General features: G+C 38.2%; 6 protein-coding genes across 13 annotated transcripts; 3 read left to right on the top strand and 3 right to left on the bottom strand.

Moving 5' to 3' along the window:
* LOC18593241 lies at positions 1,151-3,573 on the top strand. Of its 6 annotated transcripts, XM_018125083.1 has the most exons (3): positions 1,512-1,896; positions 2,149-2,295; positions 2,433-2,996. In XM_018125083.1, the coding sequence occupies exons 1-3, from the start codon at positions 1,888-1,890 to the stop codon at positions 2,562-2,564; spliced, it is 288 nt and encodes a 95-aa protein (XP_017980572.1). In that variant the 5' UTR covers positions 1,512-1,887; the 3' UTR covers positions 2,565-2,996. The 6 variants fall into 6 exon arrangements, 2 of the variants coding, with proteins under 2 accessions (XP_017980572.1, XP_017980571.1); XR_001928865.1 differs by lacking the exon at positions 1,512-1,896 and adding an exon at positions 1,151-1,226 and having other exon boundaries at positions 2,149-2,996; XR_001928866.1 differs by lacking the exon at positions 1,512-1,896 and adding an exon at positions 1,307-1,447 and having other exon boundaries at positions 2,149-2,996.
* LOC18593240 (uncharacterized membrane protein At1g06890) lies at positions 3,239-6,307 on the bottom strand. Of its 3 annotated transcripts, none has more exons than XM_018125079.1 (7): positions 6,058-6,307; positions 5,008-5,159; positions 4,610-4,818; positions 4,433-4,526; positions 4,168-4,334; positions 3,910-4,080; positions 3,239-3,808 (listed from the first exon to the last, which is right to left on the bottom strand). In XM_018125079.1, the coding sequence occupies exons 1-7, from the start codon at positions 6,134-6,136 to the stop codon at positions 3,526-3,528; spliced, it is 1,155 nt and encodes a 384-aa protein (XP_017980568.1). In that variant the 5' UTR covers positions 6,137-6,307; the 3' UTR covers positions 3,239-3,525. The 3 variants fall into 3 exon arrangements, with proteins under 3 accessions (XP_017980568.1, XP_017980570.1, XP_017980569.1); XM_018125081.1 differs by lacking the exon at positions 6,058-6,307 and adding an exon at positions 5,874-5,947; XM_018125080.1 differs by lacking the exon at positions 6,058-6,307 and adding an exon at positions 5,399-5,819.
* On the bottom strand, positions 7,468-10,752 carry LOC18593239 (coiled-coil domain-containing protein 22). The gene is made up of 6 exons (XM_007020366.2): positions 10,435-10,752; positions 9,522-9,953; positions 9,055-9,278; positions 8,726-8,872; positions 8,105-8,329; positions 7,468-7,970 (listed from the first exon to the last, which is right to left on the bottom strand). Exons 1-6 carry the CDS (start codon positions 10,717-10,719, stop codon positions 7,808-7,810), a joined length of 1,476 nt encoding a protein of 491 aa, XP_007020428.2. The 5' UTR covers positions 10,720-10,752; the 3' UTR covers positions 7,468-7,807.
* LOC18593238 (ABC transporter G family member 26) lies at positions 11,170-14,226 on the top strand. The gene is made up of 9 exons (XM_007020365.2): positions 11,170-11,376; positions 11,474-11,763; positions 11,835-11,990; positions 12,082-12,265; positions 12,375-12,653; positions 12,757-13,041; positions 13,137-13,421; positions 13,527-13,634; positions 13,743-14,226. The coding sequence occupies exons 1-9, from the start codon at positions 11,170-11,172 to the stop codon at positions 14,010-14,012; spliced, it is 2,064 nt and encodes a 687-aa protein (XP_007020427.2). The 3' UTR covers positions 14,013-14,226.
* On the top strand, positions 15,038-17,892 carry LOC18593237. The gene is made up of 2 exons (XM_007020362.2): positions 15,038-17,159; positions 17,474-17,892. The coding sequence occupies exons 1-2, from the start codon at positions 15,294-15,296 to the stop codon at positions 17,567-17,569; spliced, it is 1,962 nt and encodes a 653-aa protein (XP_007020424.2). The 5' UTR covers positions 15,038-15,293; the 3' UTR covers positions 17,570-17,892.
* On the bottom strand, positions 17,965-20,421 carry LOC18593236 (protein CWC15 homolog A). Its single transcript, XM_007020361.2, has 8 exons — positions 20,328-20,421; positions 19,755-19,921; positions 19,195-19,298; positions 19,037-19,078; positions 18,869-18,956; positions 18,649-18,742; positions 18,393-18,493; positions 17,965-18,281 (listed from the first exon to the last, which is right to left on the bottom strand). Exons 2-8 carry the CDS (start codon positions 19,883-19,885, stop codon positions 18,158-18,160), a joined length of 684 nt encoding a protein of 227 aa, XP_007020423.1. The 5' UTR covers positions 19,886-19,921; positions 20,328-20,421; the 3' UTR covers positions 17,965-18,157.

Raw genomic sequence — 21,687 nt, 5'->3', positions numbered from 1 at the left:
TTTGGTTTGTTTATTAAGTCCATTAAGAAGTGTTTTTTGAATATTTATGGGATAAATTGAGATAAGTGATCAAGGGTCTGGACTTGTTTAAGATACTTAAAGCTTATTAATTTATTAAGATGTATAATATTTATGTTTATAAATTCAAATATTTTTCTTATTTATCCAATTAGAGATTTCGTAACAATTACAATTAATTAAATTATTGGATTGGTTTGAATGGATAATTAAATTGCTCATTTATCCAAAGACAAAAAGGTCTTGATTGACTGAACCTACTTCCCAAGGCTTTATTACCCCATGATACAAATGAAGCAAGCAACTCAATTCTTTCCAGTGAAATTGAATAAACAAAGCACTGAGTTAAACAAATAATCAATTAGAAAACATTCATGTGTGGGGAAAAAAAGTTGAAAACTTCTGTCAAAAGTACAAAAGAGAGAGCACTTGGTTTTAGATTGTTATGGTCATCAGACATAACAACCAGGAATCAAGGCATCAAAGAACCAAAAAACCAGGCATCAGCCTCATAATCACAGACTCTTGTTGACATCTGTACCCAGACCAATACAAAACCTATCAGAATAAGCATCTACCCCTGTAGAAAGATGCTTTTTAAAGAATTTCATTCTCAGGAGTCAGCATTCCACAACAGACACACCAACCAGGCCTAGATAACATGTTATGCTGTTGTATAAGTGTTATTATTTCATAATTTGTTTAGGCCTAAACAAAATACATAAGTTATTTAGGCGTAAATAACATGTTGCTGCAGCCACACAAGCAGTTCATCTTTTTCAGGCAGCCATTAATTCCCCTTAATTACTTTCCTCATCCCCACTACCTTTCACCTTAAGTTTTGTATGCATCCATATTTAAACCCCAGTGGGCTCCCCAGGTAAATATTGCCACTAATTACTGAACCAGAGCAGTCGGGATGCAGCTCTATGTATGCAGGATTGCGGGGTGAGTTGATGGTATAATTGATGAGGCAGCAGGTACCCACGTGGTAGTACTGAATATGCTTTGTTGATTCTTTTTAGCCAGCTGTGCTTAGTTACTTGTGTTGATAAGCTCTGTTTTCCAGGCTCCTCTGAACTCAATGGTTTTTTTGGTGAAACACTGCACTGCAGGACGGGTTTATGATTGTACTGTTAAATACTGAATATGCAACGTAGAAACACATGGAGCGAGATATGCATGCCAGCCAGTAGTAGCTCTAAAAGGTAATGTAATGGAGATGTGAGAATAGTGTTGACGACCAAGTATCTGTGTTATAGGTTATGTGGTCACCATGACAGGAGTGGCACCACTACCTGCCTTTTTCCCATCTTATGAAAAGCAAAAGCAAGCTATAGAGGGAAGAAGTAGGACCAAACGAGATTCTTGATTGACTGTTGCACATGCAACAATGAATAGCCCCAGCCTCCTTTGCTGAGCCATCAGTGTAAGGATTTTGTCTGTTTTCCCAACTCACTGAGCCATCAAAAGAAGCACACATGATGAAGTACTTGCAAAGAGAATTGGTTTTGGCATGGGCCATTTTCATTCAATTTTTTTTCTTTTTAGAATAAATTTGCTTAATTTCTATTTCATAATTGAAACTTTAGAAAAAAAAAAGGTTAGAATCTGCCTATATAGAGTTGCATCCTCCCTCCAATTTTCACTGGTCTGCTTTAGCTTCCATCCATGGAGTTTCATTTACTGACACAGAGAAAAAAAATTTGTTACACAAACTTTTGGCAGCTTGCATTCGCAGTAGGCCATTGTTGAAAAAATGGTTTCATCTTACTGTCAAGCAAAGTTAAAAGACTGGAGGTAGCAGAAATTGCTGGTTGAAGAAGGAGGAGCAGTAATGTCGTTTTGAGGAGATGATCAAGTCGTTTTATGTTTAAAGTTGTTTACCAGTGTTTTCACTTTAGTTACCAAGTTATTTTTCCAAGTTACTGTTGGAAGTAATTTTTTATTTTGCTATACTGTGTTGTTTTGGTTGTAAATCCGTTAGGCTTGGTTGGTTGGCTGTCTTGGGAATCTGCACACTACTATGGCTTACAGCCCATGGTTGTGGAGAAACTATGTTGTTTAACCTTACTGCATCTTCTTTCTTTTCTTTTGATTCTGGTTGTTGCTATTCTTATTGTTCTGCAGCCCAAAGTGGCATCTAGGAGATCCTACACTGAGTGGATAAAGGAGAGCACAAAGAACAGTGGCGAACTAGATGCTGACATAGAACGCATCTTAAGAGGAACTAGGGAGCTTCAGTTAGAAAGCAATTCCATTCAGGAACGCCTTCAGGTACTATGAACTGACTGCTATAGCAGCTCTTATCTTACCCTCCTTTCCCATCATTGCAGCCTCCCCGGAGGTGATGTAGTTAATGAAAGTGAAATTATATGCTGCTTTTTCCTTAAAAAGTTGATGTTTATATGCAGGGAAGTAAAGAAAGACCCTGTCAGGCGACGGGCTGCTCACTAGCATACATGAGAGCTTTGAGCAAATCTCTGAGAAAATTCTCGCGACTGATAGAATCCGAACAGAAATGGCTGACCATGAAAAGAAACTAGCAGGCATGGCTTCCTGAAGCTTAAATGTAGACAAGCTACCTACAAGCTGATCTTGATGCCATTGTGAAGGAAAATGAGTACCTGGAGCAACAACTTTGAGACAATTGAACCTACTTCTTGACACTAGAAATAAAATGTAACAGGTTCTGAGACAATTCTCATGCATCCCTAAAAAAAGAAGGCCCCAAGCATGGAAAGCAGCCTTTGAGATTCCAAGTTTAATGCATGGAAAGAAGGCCCATAGCAAATCATGATTATTTGTCTTAGTGTTTCTGTTTTTATTTATTTTTTGTTATTATTATAATTATCAAGATTCTATATATGCTTTTCTCTTGTAAAGCTGTTGTTCTTTGTAAATTTGGGTCTTCTCAGCCTTGTGTAATTGCCATTCTATTAATGTATATTCAAAGAATTGGTTGATGAGAAGTTAAACATGATTCTTAATATCGATCTTAGCTAGCTACAAATCAATTCTAGATTTACTTTTTATTATCTATATAATGTATAGCCTCACATAGTGTCATGTGTTGATATGGCACTTTACATTAAAGTGTAAAGATGAATATGCTATGATTCTTTTTAGCCAGCTGTGGTTCCTTTTTGTGTTGATTAGCTCTGTTTTCAGGCTCTTTTGAACTGATGGTGTTTTTGGGTGAGGACTGCAGTGCACTATGGGTTTATAACTGTTAAATACTGAATATGCACGGATAATTTGGAACACTAATTACAGAACTGTTATAATCTTGCAAGGATGCAACGTAGAAACACATGGAGGAACTTTGGGGAGGGTGAAACTCTGGCCTGCCTTTTGGAGTGTAAATATTGAAGGCGTCTCAGGTTTATCAGGGTGATGTCTGGTGGGGAAATATGTTGCTGACTTGTTTTGCCTTTTTTCTGTTTTGAAGTCTTTCCCCCATTCCTTTGTAGTGTTGTCTTCCTCCTCCTCCTTTTATCTACATTTTTACACAACATTAGTATTTGTTACTGTTGAGTCTTCACTGACACTGACATTGTCACTGATATTGGCTCTTGGTGGAGGATTCTGCATTGGAAGCTGCTTGCTTGAACTGTCATTCGACTCTTTCAAGTTCAGTGATGTGTAAACCGACATTCCACAGAGAGCAGAAACAGCTCCACAAAGGCTCACAAGCCCTGGATCCGAATTCAAAAGCAGGTACCCTCCGAGAAGTATCACACAGGTTTTGAATTGTCCCAACACGACATGAGAGGTTGCAGATGTTGCTCTACAAGAAAAAACATGGAGCCTGCCATTAGTTGCTTCAAACCAGCAGAAAAAAATAAAAAACAGAAAAGAATGGTGTCTGAAACTTGGTTCTGCACTCACCCTAAAGCCAGCGCACCAGACCATTGTAGGAGGAAACCGAGTAGAGCTGAGATGAGAACAGCAGTTGAGTTGTTTAGATCCCATTCGAACAACAGCACTCCTGGTGGATCCAACCATGGCATCAGGGCTAGTAGGAAGAAAATTGTGATCGGGGTTGTCTTCCACATCAGCCTGCCACTCGGGGAATTTTCTCAGTGGATCATTTTTGTTGTTTAATGTAACAGTAAGAAAAAAACATGGCAGTTACTTGTAACCTACGCAAGTGCTGTCCAGTTGGCCTGTTGTTGTAAGTTAGACCAGAGGATTTTGTTTATGGCGCTTGGGATTATCCAAGCAATGGCAATACATGCACCGAAAAGGTTGAACTCTAAATCTGTTACAGTGGCTACTGCTACACCTGCCGAGACCACTGCTAGAGCCAAGACCTGAAAAATGATTGAAGGGAATGAAGCATGAACTCAGTAGATTCTTCACAAATAACTGGAAAGAATTGAAGGGAGTCCTTGGAGGATTGCCTACTCACCTTCTTGAAAGAAATGGTTTTCCTGAAGAGAATGAATTCTGCAAGAACAATGGTAGGAGTGACTGCGATTTTAGCCATTTGGTAGAAACCAACACTGCACATGAGCTGAATGGTGAGGAAACAGGAGTAATGACAGTTAGTATTTCAGAAAGCTGATTCAAATCTGGGTTAGCAGACCTGTTATACTTCAGGCTGGTATTAGCGAGGCCTGAGGCAAAAGCCATTATAGCACCCAAGGAGAAGAGGGAAGAAGAAGGAGTGGTTTTAGAGGGAGGGGAAACTGGAAGCAAAGCCAATGCCTTGAAAAATGCTAGTAAGATCCATGCTGTGGAGTAATGTATTAAGGTTAGGAAGATTGGGAAATTGAATCCAACTCTCCCCATCACCTGAAAGCAAGATTTGACTTGTATAAGACGCTTATTGAACATCTTGCAAAGTATTATAAAGTCTAAAACGAAAACAGCAGAGGGTTCTTCAGCCTGCTAGGCATTCCATCAAGAACTTATGCACACTGCTTAATATTCTAAAATGAACATGACAGCACATGTATGAAAAAACCAGATAGGGGAACTAACTAATTTGTTTGTGAGAATAATCCCAACAGCAACCACGAAATTGAAGGACATTGCAACCACAGGTCCACAAAATTGTTGCTGTTGGCGCTTGGCTCCTTCTGAAGTTCTAAGCTCATTGTAGAGGGAGCCTCTGAGCTCTTCCAGTGCTCTACCTGGAAAAATAGAATTTTCCCAAGTTAAAGATAAGAGAGAATATTTAGCAGATTGAGAACTCAACAAATGAACATTTTGAATGGAGAAAATGCTTCAGCCTTTCAGGACTTGGGTGATTGATTGATCAGAGCCCCAAAAATGTATTAAGATCTTAATCCAGGTCTCAAAATGGGAAAATAACATGATCTAGGAATAAGAGCAACTCTTCTGGCAAATTAGTAGGAGCAGATAAGGCTACCTTTCAGACCATTTAGCAGAAGTAAAACATTCATTGTTTTCCTGAACCACATAAGGTTAAATCCCCGTGACCAGGAGATAATTCCTTATTCCAAAAGATGAACCAGTAATAAGGATATGAATCACTGAAACGAACAATCAAAACTGAGGCTGCATAATTACTTTGGAGTAGCAGTTCATGACAAGATAAATCACTTGGAAAACAGAGAAAATGGGCATGTTTTTTGGAGAAAGGGACCTGAGAAAACTTCTATGGAAGCCAATAGGAGACCAAGTAGGGAAGGCGGCACAGAGGAGGGTCAAGATCAAGTAATTGTTAATTAATTACAAGCATATAAGCAAATCCCTTTTGTCTCCAGCCGGCTGCATGGATTTTTTAATCACCCCAAAATGTTTCATGACAAAAGACAGAAAGAACATGATCAATGAAGTCAAAAATGCAGAAGGTATAGCAGAAATCAAGGAAAGAAAAATACCCATTTCCATGGCAGACATTGAATAAAATGAAGGAGATCAATGTTAACCACCTCTCAGGCAATGTTTACAGGCAGAAAAAAACATAATCATAATGCAGCCAAGTCAAAATCATGAACCAAAACATCTTGTCTATGAAGAATGAAACATGAATATGACAGTGTAGCTTTAAGGATTCAGACAAACCTGCTTCACCTGCATCACTGTCTTTCCGTTTCATAAACTTTCTTCCCTCTGTACCTAATAGGGAATCTAACCACCCCATGCCAACACAGAAACTGCAACTGTTTTGGTTCACATATTATCAAAATGGATTAACAATGATATCTAACACACGAACCCCATTACCAAAACACAGAATCAGATGAAGGTGGAAAAACCAAAAACTGTGTTTTGTATAATAAATCAGAGGAAGATAAATGAAGCTTTTTTTGAACTATACAACAAAGAGTTTATATTGACATGGACAAGTGTCCTACTAAAGTTAGTTACTGATAATTGAAATTTGAATTATAAGATGAGATATCGCTATGAGCACGCACCTAACAATAGAATGATACCATCTTGCCACATGTCAGAATGTCTTACTGAAAAAGACCCCAATGATGGTACATACATGTTTCATTTTTCATGATCTGATATGGGTTTCCGGAGAAGTTAAGGAAACATCATTTATTAAATTTGTTTTTAGACAAGAAACAGTCAATCTATGTGCATCTAGTACCGTTAAGTACTCTCTGGAAATGAGCCAATAACAATCCCATGGTGTAGCTGTCCAGGATATGGAGGCAACTCTATTGGTTTTGATGCCACATTGCTTGTGTAAATTGCAAGCTCAGAACTTTCATGGGTTGGATTCATTCATTGTTAAAAACCTTGTTTCTTTTAACTACTCCAGATGCATATTCATGGGTGGTAGTTGATCCTTTAACAGAGAGCGAAATGGCCTGGAAGAGGCCAGAGGATGATGGAAATTGTGGGGCTTTTGCCTTTTAGGCTTTGCCCACTATTTAGTATCGTACCCCTGGATGACATGGTATTTAATGGACTGGTAATTGGTGGATGGCCAATAACAAACAGATGTTGAATGAAAGTGATATGCTTCCATTTCAAGAATCCAATTGAATAAAATTGATGTTTCAACAATGGAAGGTAAAGGTAAGGTTTCTGTCTGTCCCCACTCTTTCATTCAACAACCAAGGCAAGGCCTACCTGGTGCAACATCCATGCTGCAAATATACGCATCCCAAACTTGTACGCATCTCTGATTCCATAAATTCGGAAAACATGCAGAAAAACTGATGTGAACTGGATTTTGACACTATTGTTCATGTTCATTAGTATATGATTTGGTTAACTAAGCTTGAAATGTTATTGAATGTCTTAAAATACCAATAGTAGATTGATGTGAATTCTGCAGAAAGAATTGTTTCCAAGACACTTTCCACAAGGAACAACTCTAGGACAAGCTAGACCAACAGAAATCAATACCCTTTGAATGAATGTTGCAAATGGCACTCCTTAATCTCGATCAAACAGCTCTTCCATTGAAAAATGGGCTAAAATTACCAATAATTTAAATGTGCATGAGGAATATGATACAGTTTCAACCAGGCCGGTGGCCTCACTGTTTTTCGATTCCAATTTGTTTAACAAATATATTAGAATTTAGTACAAAACTAAAGAAGACAAACAAAGGGTACAATAATGGCCACAGTTGCAATTTTGTTGTTCAAATTTTATGATGATTACAACTTTCTGTGTCTGAATTCCAAAACTCAAGTATAGTTACAACCAAGTAAAGACAATATACACCTTCAGTAAAAAGAATGGATTCTAGTGTCGAGAAATAGGTTCAATTGTCATAAAGTTACTGCCCCAGGTACTCATTTTCCTTCACAATGGCATCAAGATCAGCTTGTACCTTGTCTACATTTTAGCTTCGGGAAGCCATGGCTGCTAGTTTCTTTTCATGGTCAGCCATTTCTCTTCGAATTCTATCAGTGGAGAGAATTTTCTCAGAGATTTGCTCAAAGCTTTCATGTATGCTAGTGAGCAGCCTATAAGCCTGTCGCCCAACAGGGTTTTTCTTTGCTTCCCTGCATATAAACATTAACCTTTTAAGGATAAAACAGCATATAGTTTCACTTTCATTTACTATATCACCTTTGGTAAGGCTGCAATGATGGGAAAGGAGAGTAAGATAAGAGCTGCAATAGCAGTCAGTTCATACCTGAAGACAATTTCATCGACAACGGCATAGGTGCGATGAAGGCGTTCCTGAAGGGAATTGCTTTCTAACTGAAGCTCCCTAGTTTCTCTTAAGATGCGTTCTATGTCAGTGTCTAGTTTGCCACTGTTCTTTGTGATCTCCTTTATCCTCTCAGTATAGGATCTCCTAGATGCCACTTTGGGCTGCTTCCTGAGGTCTGCTGAAAGTTCTAAGTGTTCCTCCTCCCTATAGAATCAACAAGATATAAACTATAAGACAAGGCAGACTAAGTTATGGATTGTGTAAAAGCTGAATCATATGACAGTGAGTAAACATTTGGGCGGCAAAACCTAGCTCATTTCTCTTGTAACATTTTTACTGCAAACTATCAAGTCTGTAATAAAATTAGAGACATCATCAAATAGCTCCAGTTTGATTACAAGATATGCATAGGATTCCAGTAGAAGAGGAGATTTCTTAGAAGGTGGTAGACCCTACAGCTGGAAATGACAAAGATTACACTGTTTCATCTTGCAGACAAAAGCAATGATAAAATTATCCTCGAGATTTGTTTTTTATTCTTGGGAACGACAACAAAGTTCAAATATATACAGATACTATACTTTGGTTCCAATAACCTACCTTTTCCTAATTTCAGATAAGGTAAACTGCATATCCAGCTCAATGTCTCTCAACTTTTGGAGTTTCTCTTGAGCCCCTGGATTGTTTGCGTATAGACATTCCTCCAAACTTCTCTTTTTCTGTTCAAGAGGGTTCCGGAAAGTATCCCTGCAGAGGAAAAAAGAAGCCAAGTTGACACCGCTGCTAGTATTCTGTTGCAATATTGGACTCTTCTTGTGATTGAATATTTGGGAATCTTTCTTAGTACTAACTTGCATCAATTTCCATGCATAATGAAAAGGGAGACCATGAAAAGCACAAAAAGATTATTGTGAATGATGTTATTATACCACTGGGACTCCAATTCCCCAATATTATGCTTTTTGGCATCAACTTGCTTGTTAAGCTGCTCCAGGAAAAACTCCATAGGATGGCTTTCATCAAATGCCATATCTGCGGCTGCCTTCCACAATCCAAATTCTTCCTCAAGATGCTGCACTTGTAAAGCACTTGCACCTAGTTCCTCCTTCAGCACCTTTTCTTGAGATAGCAAGTTTTCTGCTTCATATTGTATCTGGTTAAACAATGGATATCAGATACACGCATACACAGAACAATAAATATTTTCTTGTTTTTAATCCTGTTAAGACCTATCTTTCTAAATAAAAGTTAATGTATAATACACTTGTAAATTATTTTGTGGCTTCCATATCCAAATTTAAGACCTGCTTTACTGCTGATGTTATAAACTATAGGGATGCAGCACCTAATTGAAGCCAATATGTACTTAAAATTTAGATTAGTCAAACAAATGCACCTTGGACTCTTTGTGAGAAGTTGAAACATGTTCATCGTCTTTCTGATCTGCAGTTTCTTCATTTTCAGATGCACCACTTCTTGATTCCACAACTTCTGCAGTTGACTCACTAAATAACTCAGTCTGTGGCATATCATGCACCCTAAGGGGGTCATTGACAGCTACAGGTGCATCATCTGTCTTGAGGCTGGATGATTCCAACAATTCATCTACTCTAAGATCTTTCAAGATGGCTTCAACTTTTTGAAGATTTAGATCTACTTCTTCATTATTGGGCTCCTGAGCAAAGTACTCTGAAATTTTCTCAAAGTTATTCTGTCTCATACCAACATTCCCTTTGGCAGAAAACTTGACAGCTTCAGATGAACCCGAAAACCTCTCCACCAAAAACCTTACCAACATATACGAGTCCTCCTCTGATGGATACAAGAACTGCCGTAAGCAACACATATAATTTGTTCTAAGCATAATTTCAGAACAATAAGTATAGCAACAACCAGAATCAAAAGAAAATAAAGAAGATGCAGAAAGGTTAAACAACACAGTTTCTCCACAACTATGAGCTTTAAGTTATACTACTGTGAGATATTAACGATCTGAATACCACCTGAGAAAACAAATATTACTTCACTCCTAATGTGAATTAAAGCTATAAATCTGGATTAAGCTAAAGAAAGTTTCCCTTTTCAGGGCATAATTCAGATTCACAAATCAATTCAGCTATAAAGTTAACATCTTTCAGCTAAAGCCATCAAAACCAACAAGAAATTCAAACTGTAAGATCGAAAATTTTATAACTTCACCTTAAAATTAACAAAAATAAACCAACCCAATCTTAAATTCAGCTCCAAATTTCACATAAATAAAAAAAAGAAAAAATGTAATCTTTTTGAAGTTATAAGAAGTACACTACCTTGGAATAGTTAATGTCACCAACATAACCCAGATTCTTAAAAGCCAATGAGATGTCCGAACAGATCCCGAACTTGTCATCCATTGAGACAGAATCTTCAACTGAACTGGGAAACGACATGTCGTTTCCATATTCGTCTTTGATGTTTCCGAGGAGGTTAAGTGATTGGCAACAGATGGAAATCAGCGTCGTCGGAGTTAAGTCGTTAAACGACGAAACGTTTTCTGGGATCGAAACCCCGAAGCGCCCCAAAGAGTCGAGCGTAATTTCTTGAGACCCTTCCATTGCTGTTGGAAAAGGAGAAAAGCTTGACCCCCCTTTTTTTAGAAAGAGAAAGGAGGGCAAATGGCATCTCAAGAAAACCCATACTCTGTCGTTTTGACGGAGGAAGCAGAAACGTCGTCGTTTGGTTTGACTCGGTTACAACTCTGGGTAACTGTTAACATAGTATTTGCAACATGTTACTTCCTGTAAAGTTGCAATCTTGGTTGAATAAATAAATAAGTAAAAAAAAAGAAAAAAGACATAAAGCAATTCATATTCTTGGCATGTTCTGCTGGCTATGGTAGATAAAACAAGGCCAGGCATGGAATGGAAAGCATGTGGCTTACCAGCCAACACTCTTCCTCAATATATAGGCAAGCATTTGGTTCATCACAGTTGATTCACTTGACTTACCACCCCCAACATATATACACAAGCTATAACTAAGATTCTAGGGAATTGTCTTTAAACATGGAAACTGGAAAAGAGGGTGAAATTCAGGACATGCCATTGTCACCTCCAACAATGGGGTCTATGCAGATTGCAGGAAGCAATGGTTTTGGTCATAACATAGAGTTCATGTCTCAGGCTTACCTTAGAAACAGGTACTCAGGGATCGACATAGAGGACTACGCTGTGTATGCTAATAAAGATCACCCACTCCCAATCTTTCTGAAGGTAGTAATCAGGTTTTTTAGTTGATCTTCTTTCTTTTCTTTTGTTTGTTGTAAACAACAGTTTTCATGATCTTGTTTGTCTTATATTCACAATGAAGTTTGAAGATGTGGAGTATAAGGTTACAAATGGGCAAGCAGCCTGCATCAACCCAGTGAAGGCAGTAGTGTCAAAGGTAGCCTCGCAGCTGAACTTGGAGCAAGATAAATACAAGGAGATCCTGAAGGGTATAACTGGCAGCACTGGCCCTGGTGAAGTCCTTGCTCTGATGGGTCCTTCAGGTAGTGGCAAAACAACCTTGTTAAAGATAATAGGAGGAAGATTGACAGATAATGTTAAAGGAAGTATAACATACAATGACATTCCTTACAATCCGGCTCTTAAGCGAAGGTTAGCCAATTTTAACAGAAGCTTTTATTTTCTGTCATTCAATGGATTTCAAAGTGTTCCTTCTTTCGCAGGATTGGATTTGTGACGCAGGATGACATATTGCTCCCTCAACTAACAGTGGAAGAAACCTTAGTTTTTTCTGCATTCCTGAGACTTCCTAGTGACATGAGCCTGCAACAGAAGTATGCAAAAGTAGAGATGATTATGAAGGAGCTAGGTCTTGAAAGGTATATGTACCACATAGGAGTAATCTGGAGAGCTTTCAGATGGAAGATTATGACTTACCGCATTCTAATTGATCTGTTGCATGAACTACAGATGTCGTCACACAAGAATTGGGGGAGGATTGGTCAAGGGAATATCAGGAGGAGAAAGAAAAAGAACTAGTATTGGCTATGAAATTCTTGTTGATCCTTCATTGTTGCTGCTTGATGAACCAACCTCAGGTCTTGATTCCACCTCAGCCAATAAACTTATTCAAATTCTTCAAGGAGTTGCAAAGGTATCCCAAGTTGGTGCATGTATAATCCATCATTTGACCAAAATATCTACAAAATACTACACGTTCCCATAAAAAAAAATGAGTCGAGATTGTGCTTTATGGTCTACAGGCAGGGAGAACTGTTATCACAACAATTCACCAGCCATCCAGCAGAATGTTTCACATGTTTGACAAACTTCTGTTGATATCAGAAGGCTACCCTGTTTACTGTGGGAAGGCAAGAGAGTCCATGGAGTATTTTTCATCTTTGAGATTCATCCCCGAAATAGCAATGAATCCAGCGGAGTTCTTGCTCGATTTAGCAACTGGCCAAGTGAATGACATAACTCTCCCTGAAGATTTAGTGGCATCTCAAGGAACTGCTGATTCTGACGGGGCTGTAATCAAAGTATAATTGCTTTTAGACTCTAACAATTTAGTTACTTGTTTGATCTCTTTCTTTGTTTCATTTTCTCCAACTCAAACATTGTTTTGTCTTTACATTATATTAGTATCTTCAACTCAAATACAAAACTCTTTTGGAGCCAAAAGAAAAGGAAGAGAGTCATCAATGTACCAAGGCACCAGAGCATCTTAGACTCGCTGTTCAAGTTAAGAAAGACTGGACAATGACTTGGTGGGAACAGTTCATGATAATATCTAAGAGAACCTTTCGAGAGAGGCGGAGGGATTACTTTGATAAGCTAAGACTAGTACAATCAGTAGGAGTTGCAGTCTTGCTAGGCCTTCTTTGGTGGAAATCCAGTGCTGCAACCGAGGCTCAGCTGAGGGATCAAGTAACATTCCATCTCCTCAGTATATTAAATCATTAATCCTATTACATTATTCAGGCAATATGTATAAATTGCTTTATCCCCACTCTTTATTTCAGGTTGGTCTGCTGTTCTACATCTGCATTTTCTGGACATCTTCATCACTATTTGGAGCAGTATATGTTTTTCCTTTCGAAAAGGTCTATTTGGTGAAAGAAAGGAAAGCAGACATGTACAGATTAAGTGTATACTATGCATGCAGCACTCTTTGTGACATGGTGGCACATGTTTTCTATCCTACATTTTTCATGTTGATTTTGTACTTCATGGCTGGCTTTAAGAGAACCGTCCCTTGCTTCTTCCTGACATTGTTTACCATCTTGTTGATAGCTGTTATAAGCCAAGTAAGTCGAGCACTCCCAGATATTAGGCTTTTATTAGAAGTAGAAAGTTCTTCTTGTAGTCTTACTAAACTAATGAAATCTTCATTACCCAAATCAAAAAATTAGGGGGCAGGAGAGCTATTCGGAGCTGCAGTTTTGAGTATTAAAAGGGCTGGGATGATTGCCTCTTTAATATTGATGTTGTTTCTCCTCACAGGAGGTTACTACGTTCAGGTACCACAAGACTGCTATTATAATTTGCTTTCAAGTCTTCATTGAAAAACAAAAAATTGCAGCTGTGATAAGATGACTAAGATATATAGAATGTTGTTTTGTTTGCAGCACATACCAAAATTTATGCAGTGGATGAAGTACTTATCCTTTATGTACTATGGCTTTAGGCTTCTGTTGAAAGTGCAATACTCTGGAGATCAGTTATATGAATGTCAAAGCAAAGGTGGCTGCAAGACTCTGCAGAATTCACCTTCATTTGACACAGTTAACCTTGATGGTGGCTTGCAAGAAGTATGGGTTTTACTTGCCATGGCACTCGGCTACCGCCTGTGTGCTTACTTTTGCCTGCACAAGAGAATAAATGGGTGTCATCTTTGAGCAGATTCCACAATTGCTGACAATGGAGATGTTTGAGGGGCCTTTGAGTAACCGCTTGCTGTAATCTTTTGCATTCCTAGCTTTTCGTTCAACAAAAGAAAAGGAATGCAGGAACTTGTAGTTAAGGATTAACAAGGATTCTAAAAGTAATCCTGTCAGTAACTTTTCACTTGGAATCCTTGGGCCTTTGATTAAGGGATTTCTTGTCAGTTAAAAATAAGTTTAACTGTAGAAAAAGTTTCATGCATATGAACTTAAACACCAATAGTTGTGGGCCATAGGTGTTTTGGATGTCTGCCACATTGCATTCCATGTTATCTGATGGCTGACATTGATTCTAGTGACCCAGCAGAAACCATTATAAAAATATCCATTGAAGGATGACCTCACCTCTAAAAGTGCTAGACCAGACTGAAATGCGGGGAACAAGGAAGATATCAGTACAAACCGGAAAACGACAATCCTATGATTTCCTAGCACGCCTGTTCTCCACTAAAATTGCACTTTCCTCTCCTACTGATCTCAAATGCATGCTGGTTGATTAGATTCCCCTCCCTGACTACTTTAACTCTACTTTCTTTGGCTTAAAAAGTGAACAAGTATCTGTCATTTACAGCCATCCTGCTTCATCAGTTTTCTGTAAAAGAAAATTGGATAAAATTACTATCTTTGGTTAAAGAATTTTCACATATCTCTGTACATACATCCCTGTTGACTGTATACTTGTGATGAAAGAATCTACAAACATGCAACATGTTTTGATTAAGAAAATGATAACCCACTTTTCCTTCTGCTATATGGAACTTCCTGATTAAGAAAATAATAACCCACTTTTCTTCTAACAAAGGAGATAAGAAGGAAAGTTATGGCAGAAGTGTGGGACACATGCAATGCAAATACAGGTCATGAAGGCCATTACATGACATAAAAAAGACCTATGAACTTTTGCATTTTGGTACATACATATACATTGATACAATCCCCACAAAGCCCTTCCAATCATTCATGGAACCTAAATATAGTTGTAGTCAAAAAAGTCACTGACACCGTAAAATAAAACTGCCAGCTGCTCTCTCTCTCTCTGTCATTGTATTTCTCTCTCTTCTCTTGCCATCCATTAACAGAATAAATCTTGTTCTATCTAATCGTTGCTTCAGTGTCAGTTCCTGATTGGTCATCGTCCTTGTCTTTCTCTTTCTAAAGGAGCCTGCTTTTATCTGTCTGTCTGTCTCTCTCTTCTGGAAAGACCCGATCTTTTCTGTGTACAAAACTGTCCCGGAAATGGAGTTAGTTCCATATTCAAGTGAACCAGAAACGAAAACAAGCTTCACAACTCTTCCATGGCAGGACATGTTCCGATCTGCATCGATAAGGAAACCTTCCCCAGCACCAGGCAAAAGCGACGCGCCTCCAAACCAAGCCGACGCGCCACCCATGGCGCCGAACTCCGCCGACCCAGATCACAAAAACAGCCTCTCGGGTGATCCCCAGGTACGGTTGGCCCTTTACATAGCCATGGCTCATGCTGGTCTTGCCTTCACCATATTCATTTTATATGGAATTTGCAAGCTTTTGCAAGAGTATCTTAGGCCAATTCAATGGGCAATCTTGTGTTCGATTCCTTTGAGAGGTATACAAGAGACCCTTGTGGGATTCTGGCGTGAACCTCTGAAACTAGGCCTCACTGAGACTGTTCTTGCCGTTCCTGTTGCTGTCTTTAAGGCTTTTATAGGTACCCTTGTTGATATTAAGGATGTTTGTTTGAGGGTCTTTCTTAAAAGACCAAAATCTACTCTTTCAAGGCGTAAGAGAAGTGGATTTTCTAAGTTAGTTAGGTGGTTAGTGTCTTTTGCTGTGTTCGTGGTTGCCTATGAGAGAATTGGTGGTGTTGGGTCATTGGTAATAATTGTGTTGGGATTCATGATTAGCACTAAAAATGTGGACTCTACATTGTCTGCTGTTTCATCATTTAGGAGTACTAGTTTCAGGAGAAGTGCAATTAGTGCGTATTTCACGCGTGGGATATTGAAAAGGTTGAATACCATTGTGGCTATTGGATTGATGATTGGTATGATTGTGGGGTTCTTTGCTGGAGCTACATTCTTCTCATACAAGATTGGTGTTGAGGGAAAAGATGCTGTGATTTCAGTGAAAGCTCATGTGGAAGAGAGTAATTATGCTGAGAGGATTGGTGTTAAAAAGTGGATGGAAGAGAATGATGTCCCTGGAATGGTGGACCAGTACACTTCACAAATCTATGAGACTGTGTCTGAGCAGATTGATAGTCTGGCAATGCAGTATAACATGACAGAGTTTGTGACAGGAATTAAGCATTTTGTTATAACTTCTCAGACTAGTTCATCAGCAGAATCAACAGCTTTGATGACCCCTTCTCCTTACACAGAGAAGCTTTTGAATTTGAGGAAGAGGGTTAGCAATCGAGAATGGGGACAAATCTACACAGAAGTTGCTGCAATTTTCAGAGAATTGATAATCACACGGGAGGATTTGGTTGAGAAGGCTAAAGGGTTTGCTGTTAAAGGGGCAGATGTTTCAAAACAGGTGTTTGCAAGTGGTGCATCTGTTTTAGGTGGAGGTGCCAAAATCATGCTCGTCGTTGGCAATTCCATCATCTCAGGAGCTGCTGAGGTCTTCAATTTTGTATCTCAGATGATGGTGTTCTTTTGGGTTCTATATTACCTTATCACATCAGAATCCGGTGGGGTAACAGAACAAGTGATGTCCATGATTCCAATCTCAAAATCGGCTAGGTTTAGATGTGTTGAAGTTCTTGATAATGCTATATCTGGTGTGCTTTTGGCTACAGCTGAGATTGCATTTTTTCAAGGGTGTCTTACATGGCTTCTCTTTAGACTGTACAAAATACACTTTGTGTACATGTCAACAGTGCTTGCTTTCATCAGCCCCTTGCTGCCAATCTTTCCACCTTGGTTTGCAACAATTCCTGCAGCTACACAGCTGCTACTGGAAAGTAGATACATACTAGCTTTGACCTTCTCCATTATTCATATTTTTCTTATGGATTACGGCACGTCTGAAATTCAGGAGGATATACCTGGTTACAGTGCATATCTAACAGCGCTTAGCATCATTGGTGGAATGACATTGTTCCCTTCTGCAATTGAGGTAACTTTTTAACAATAGATTTCCTTGTGTTTTGCCTTTCCCGATCTTTTTAACCTTCATTTGCTCTCCCAAAATTGCACAATGTGAGCTTTTTCATCCCTTCATCAAACAATTCTGAAGTGACATTCACCTTAGATGTAAACTGAATAGATAATCTATGTAAAAGGGTTCCTAGTTACATGAAATACTATGATTTTGGTTGTTTTCCATCCTTTCAAAACAGTTTCTCATGCAGCTCTCCTCTGTTTCTTCTTGATGCATTATTGTTTTCTATGTTGGCCATTGAGTTTTGAATGGTTCTCTCCTTCCAACAGGGAGCAATTATGGGCCCCTTGATCACCACAGTGGTAATTGCTTTGAAGGATCTATATGCTGAATTTGTCCTGGAAGAACCAAAGAAACAAGACTAGAAACAATGCCGTCTCCTTCCACTGGTTTGTTTCCATGTGGAGAAGCTTATGTATATTAACAGAAACAGTTGTTCCATGGACAATTCTTTTGCCAGTTCAACAATGCTTCAACCTTCAGGCTTGCGTTTATTCAATTTTTATTTATTTATAATAATTCTTATTCAGATTGGACTAGGACATTGCCACATTGGTCATCTTCTCTCAGGGAACAGATGGTATTTGTTATGTATTCTGCTTTGTGTGTAGCAGTTTGTTCACAAAGAACTGTACATTTTTCCTGTATTTAACAATGTAAGAACCTGTGAGGCCAATGTTTGAGTTGAGAGTATTTCTAATTCTTTCCTAATTTTCATTCTTTGAATTCCACTTTGTACAATGAAAGAAACACCAAAGAGGAAAGTCTATGAAAAGTAAAGGCAGTCATTGAAAAGTCTTAACCAATTCAAGAAATACATTTATCAGTGCCATATCCATTACTATATGGCAAACAGCAAACCATTGGAGATATATGTTTGACACTGAACATCACATTTTACAAACTATGAAAAGTTTCACTTAATTCCCTAATTGCTTGGGCATTCAAGTGAATTACTTCATATATCTCTGCAGGAATTTCCTGTGGAAGTCATTCCTTACGGTGTCATTGATGAAGCGCTTTTGGGTCTTGGTTTCACCACGGGCCTGGTTCTTAAAAACCACATCATCGTCCCACCTGGACCACATAAAAACAATCAAATTAGGGAAGAATTTAGCTCGTTTAGAATGCCAGGGTTAACTTAAATAACACTTGCAGGAAGTATGATCTTTCAAGCCACTCACTCACCTTCTTTTTACACCAAAAGATGTTGGATTATTGAGCAGTGGATTTCCTCGAAGAAGCTCAGCTTCCTTGGCTTTTAGCTGTTCTTCTTGCTCTAGTTTTTCCTGCATGAGCATGAGGCATATCTATCGTTACTAATGAAATGACTTAAACAATACATTCTACAGCTATAGAATCCACAAGAAGTTATCTAACAGTCAGAAGCTCTAGAATAATACAGCAAATGAGATGATATATCATTGGATGATATAGTGTTTACCTTACGGAGTTTCTCCTCTGCCTTCTCTTTCTTTATTCGTTCAAGCTCAGCCAACAGAGCTTCTTCATCATCCTCGTCATCATCGTCATCATCACTAACACAATTATGTACCATATGTTAGAACAGCCTTCTAAACCACCCACAAAATTTCAAGAATTCAACCATCAATGTAATTAATTGTGCCAGCATTAAAAGCAGGGATAAAGGCAAGGAATAGAACCTTTCATTGTCACTTTCGACTTCCACATCAGAATCATCAGCATCAACACTGCGTGGAACAATTCGGTCCTCAGCCTCCCTCTTTGCCCCTACAAGTGACTTATCTGGTTAGTAAAGTGCTTCGAGAGCTAATTAACTTGATAATGGAATTGTCAAGTTGGCAATTCACCTTCCAAAAGAAGATGGCTACCCTTCCTACGATCTCTGTCATCTGCAACAATATACTCGCAAATTAGGAATAGAAGTATTGAAATTTTACATCAACCATAGTAATAGAATAAAAGAATTCATGCAATATATGAACAACAGCTAGTATCATTTTATTACCATAGGACTTGTCCTTTGATGAGAAGTGCCTTCGTTCACGCTCTTCAAGCTCATCACGGAGGTTTCTCTTCTGCAACTCATCCTGAGTGTCCTGCCCATCCTTTCTGCATTTCACATATCCAAAACAAACAGATTAATAAACTCGCATATAATCCAAAATCAAGTCTTGTAGACACATTAGTTCAACATCGTAAAGGTGCAATAAGAACCACACCAAAATAACAATACATCTTCAATGAACAAACCAGATTTATTTTCGAGTCAGAATCATCACTTCCTGTCTCCATACATTATACATTAAATTGAGCAGAAAACCAAAGGTAACAACATAACCGAAAACATGCTTTAATACCCTAAAATACATTGTGCATTAAATTGAGCAGCAAACCAAAGGTAACAACATAACCAAAAACATGCTTCAATACCCTAAAACACATTATACATTAAATTGAGCAGACAACCAAAGGTAACAACATTACCGAAAACATGCCTTAATACCCTAAAACTTATGCACATGGTTCACCTATACATACATTATTAAGAAGTCACAAAAGACTCACCTAGGCTTTAGTGAAGTATGGGAAGCAAGGTCCCTCGAAGAGTACTTCTGAGATGGGCCAAAAATCCGAGTACCACCTTGTTCATTCCCACCTTTGGCAGGTACCCATGTGGGTCTAGCAGCAGTTGTCATGTCTCCTTCAAGAAATTATCAGCAAATAACCTTAACCTGCCCAATTCAACAGATATTCTTATAACACCAATCTGGCAAGGGAAGGGACAAAAAAAAAACCGTACAAGGGCTGGCAAGGATGCCAGTATAAATAGCAAATCCAATCGAAGGATTAAAGGGAGCTAGAGCCGCAATAAAGAAAAGGAAATAAAAAACCCTAGCACGAAACCCAAACTCATTAAATAAATTTCTGCATACCCAATGACGGAAAAAACAAAACTTTAAAGTAAAAAAACCGACTTTTTTTTTCTTTTCAACTCTCTTTAATTTCTCAGCAGCCAAACAGAAAGAAATGTAAAAACAAAAAATTGAAGAACAAAGTTCACAAGTTCCGGCAATTAAAGCAATTCAAAGCAAACGAAAACCATAAAACTAATAAGATCAAGGAAAATTAGGGTTTTACCTTGTTTGATCCTGAAACGAATTCGATTGGATTTGGGAAATCGAGAGAGCGACGAACAAGGAGAGAGAAATAACGCTCGGACCTTTCCGGTAATAAAAATATATGCAATCGGATCCGATTAGGATCTTAAACCGGGTAGCTTGACCCGTCTAAACAATAGGTTTGGGTCTAAATTTTCAGGCCCGACCCAATTAAATTTCTATGCTTTAATTCATGGACTTGAAAGAGTTTCCCAAGCCCACTTACAAGCCCAAAATATTTTTTTATTAATATTAATAAAATATTTCCTTTGTTTATCTTTCCTTTTCGGGATGTCTCAAAATGCCTTTTTTTTATATTATAAATTTATTTATCATGATTTTTTATATTAAAAAATATCAAACAATTATATTATAAAGAAATCAAATTTTTATATAAAATATATTAAAATTAATTTTTTTTTGTTTTAATTTTCATGACAATGAAAGAAGAACAAACATTAAGAGATGGAAGAAGTGATGGTACCACCTCAAATTTATTTAATAAAAGTTTCATATCAAGGAAATGGTGACAAATAGGCATATGTAATGACAAAGGACAAGGGCATATCCCATCATCCCAGTCCCATTTTTGGCCATGGACCTACATGAGTTTTCAATCAATAAAGGAATGACCCTCCACCTCTCTCCAAGAGTTGAACCTTCAACTTGTGTTAATCCTTGTAAATCAATTTGAGTAAGAACCAAGGGTTCTTTCTCTTTGATTTTCTTATTCAAGAAAGCCTTGCTTGGAAAACTTGCTAGAAGTTTCTTTTTTATCGGATTTAATAAAATAATAAGAGATTTCATGTCTGAAATGTGACCCTTGCCTAACAATGGAACACATGGCCCTGGTAAGAAAAACCCTGGAATGTGATGCATGTTGCTGTCAATTGGTAGCTACCAGGGTCAGATTGCATGTCAAAGTGAGAATCACAAGTTTTAAACCCAAACTTCTTGTTGACTCCTTGTAACCATATCACTGACAGTGTTGAACATTGACCAATTCATTAAACATTGTTTTATGTTCTTTCCAAATAATTTGGACAGCTTTTGATTATGAGAGAGAAAAAGAAACTTGGGTTTCATCTTAATGAGAGTTTGGAGAACAAATCAATGGAAGAAACCTTACCTAAAGACCACCTACTCAGATTTGGAGGACCAACTTGATCTTGCCTGCAGAAGTTTATAGTTCTAGTACCAGTTGCAGACTCAGAATTGATTTGAACAAAACATGGTGGTGGTCAAAGTTCCCACTTGTCTCTTCTGGTAATAGATCATCTACCCTGTGGGCTCCCATGGATGCATTGATCAGTGACATAATGAAAAGAGCCATCACAATT

Source organism: Theobroma cacao, chromosome 7 (assembly GCF_000208745.1).
Source record: "Theobroma cacao cultivar B97-61/B2 chromosome 7, Criollo_cocoa_genome_V2, whole genome shotgun sequence".
Lineage (NCBI taxonomy): Eukaryota > Viridiplantae > Streptophyta > Magnoliopsida > Malvales > Malvaceae > Theobroma > Theobroma cacao.
Note: the sequence above shows the minus strand (reverse complement) of the source record. Positions and strands in the feature narration are given on the sequence as shown.

Bases quoted from the DNA above. Each gene is read 5' to 3' on its own strand.
- LOC18593241 (XM_018125082.1), top strand. From the start codon at position 2,059: ATGGTTGTGGAGAAACTATGTTGTTTAACCTTACTGCATCTTCTTTCT. The intron at 2,296-2,432 runs GTACTATGAACT...GTTTATATGCAG, and splicing joins CCATTCAGGAACGCCTTCAG to GGAAGTAAAGAAAGACCCTG.
- LOC18593240 (XM_018125079.1), bottom strand. From the start codon at position 6,136: ATGGGGTGGTTAGATTCCCTATTAGGTACAGAGGGAAGAAAGTTTATG. The intron at 5,160-6,057 runs GTTTGTCTGAAT...CTATTTTTCCAG, and splicing joins CAGTGATGCAGGTGAAGCAG to GTAGAGCACTGGAAGAGCTC. The intron at 4,527-4,609 runs GTCTGCTAACCC...GCTCATGTGCAG, and splicing joins ACCAGCCTGAAGTATAACAG to TGTTGGTTTCTACCAAATGG.
- LOC18593239 (XM_007020366.2), bottom strand. From the start codon at position 10,719: ATGGAAGGGTCTCAAGAAATTACGCTCGACTCTTTGGGGCGCTTCGGG. The intron at 9,279-9,521 runs GTGCATTTGTTT...TTGTTTAACCAG, and splicing joins CTTCTCACAAAGAGTCCAAG to ATACAATATGAAGCAGAAAA. The intron at 7,971-8,104 runs GTATGAACTGAC...GTTTATATGCAG, and splicing joins GTCGATGAAATTGTCTTCAG to GGAAGCAAAGAAAAACCCTG.
- LOC18593238 (XM_007020365.2), top strand. From the start codon at position 11,170: ATGGAAACTGGAAAAGAGGGTGAAATTCAGGACATGCCATTGTCACCT. The intron at 11,991-12,081 runs GTATATGTACCA...CATGAACTACAG, and splicing joins AAGGAGCTAGGTCTTGAAAG to ATGTCGTCACACAAGAATTG. The intron at 13,422-13,526 runs GTAAGTCGAGCA...TCAAAAAATTAG, and splicing joins TGATAGCTGTTATAAGCCAA to GGGGCAGGAGAGCTATTCGG.
- LOC18593237 (XM_007020362.2), top strand. From the start codon at position 15,294: ATGGAGTTAGTTCCATATTCAAGTGAACCAGAAACGAAAACAAGCTTC. The intron at 17,160-17,473 runs GTAACTTTTTAA...TCCTTCCAACAG, and splicing joins TGTTCCCTTCTGCAATTGAG to GGAGCAATTATGGGCCCCTT.
- LOC18593236 (XM_007020361.2), bottom strand. From the start codon at position 19,885: ATGACAACTGCTGCTAGACCCACATGGGTACCTGCCAAAGGTGGGAAT. The intron at 19,079-19,194 runs GTAATAAAATGA...ATATTGTTGCAG, and splicing joins ATCAAAGGACAAGTCCTATG to ATGACAGAGATCGTAGGAAG. The intron at 18,494-18,648 runs GTAAACACTATA...ATGCTCATGCAG, and splicing joins CAGAGGAGAAACTCCGTAAG to GAAAAACTAGAGCAAGAAGA.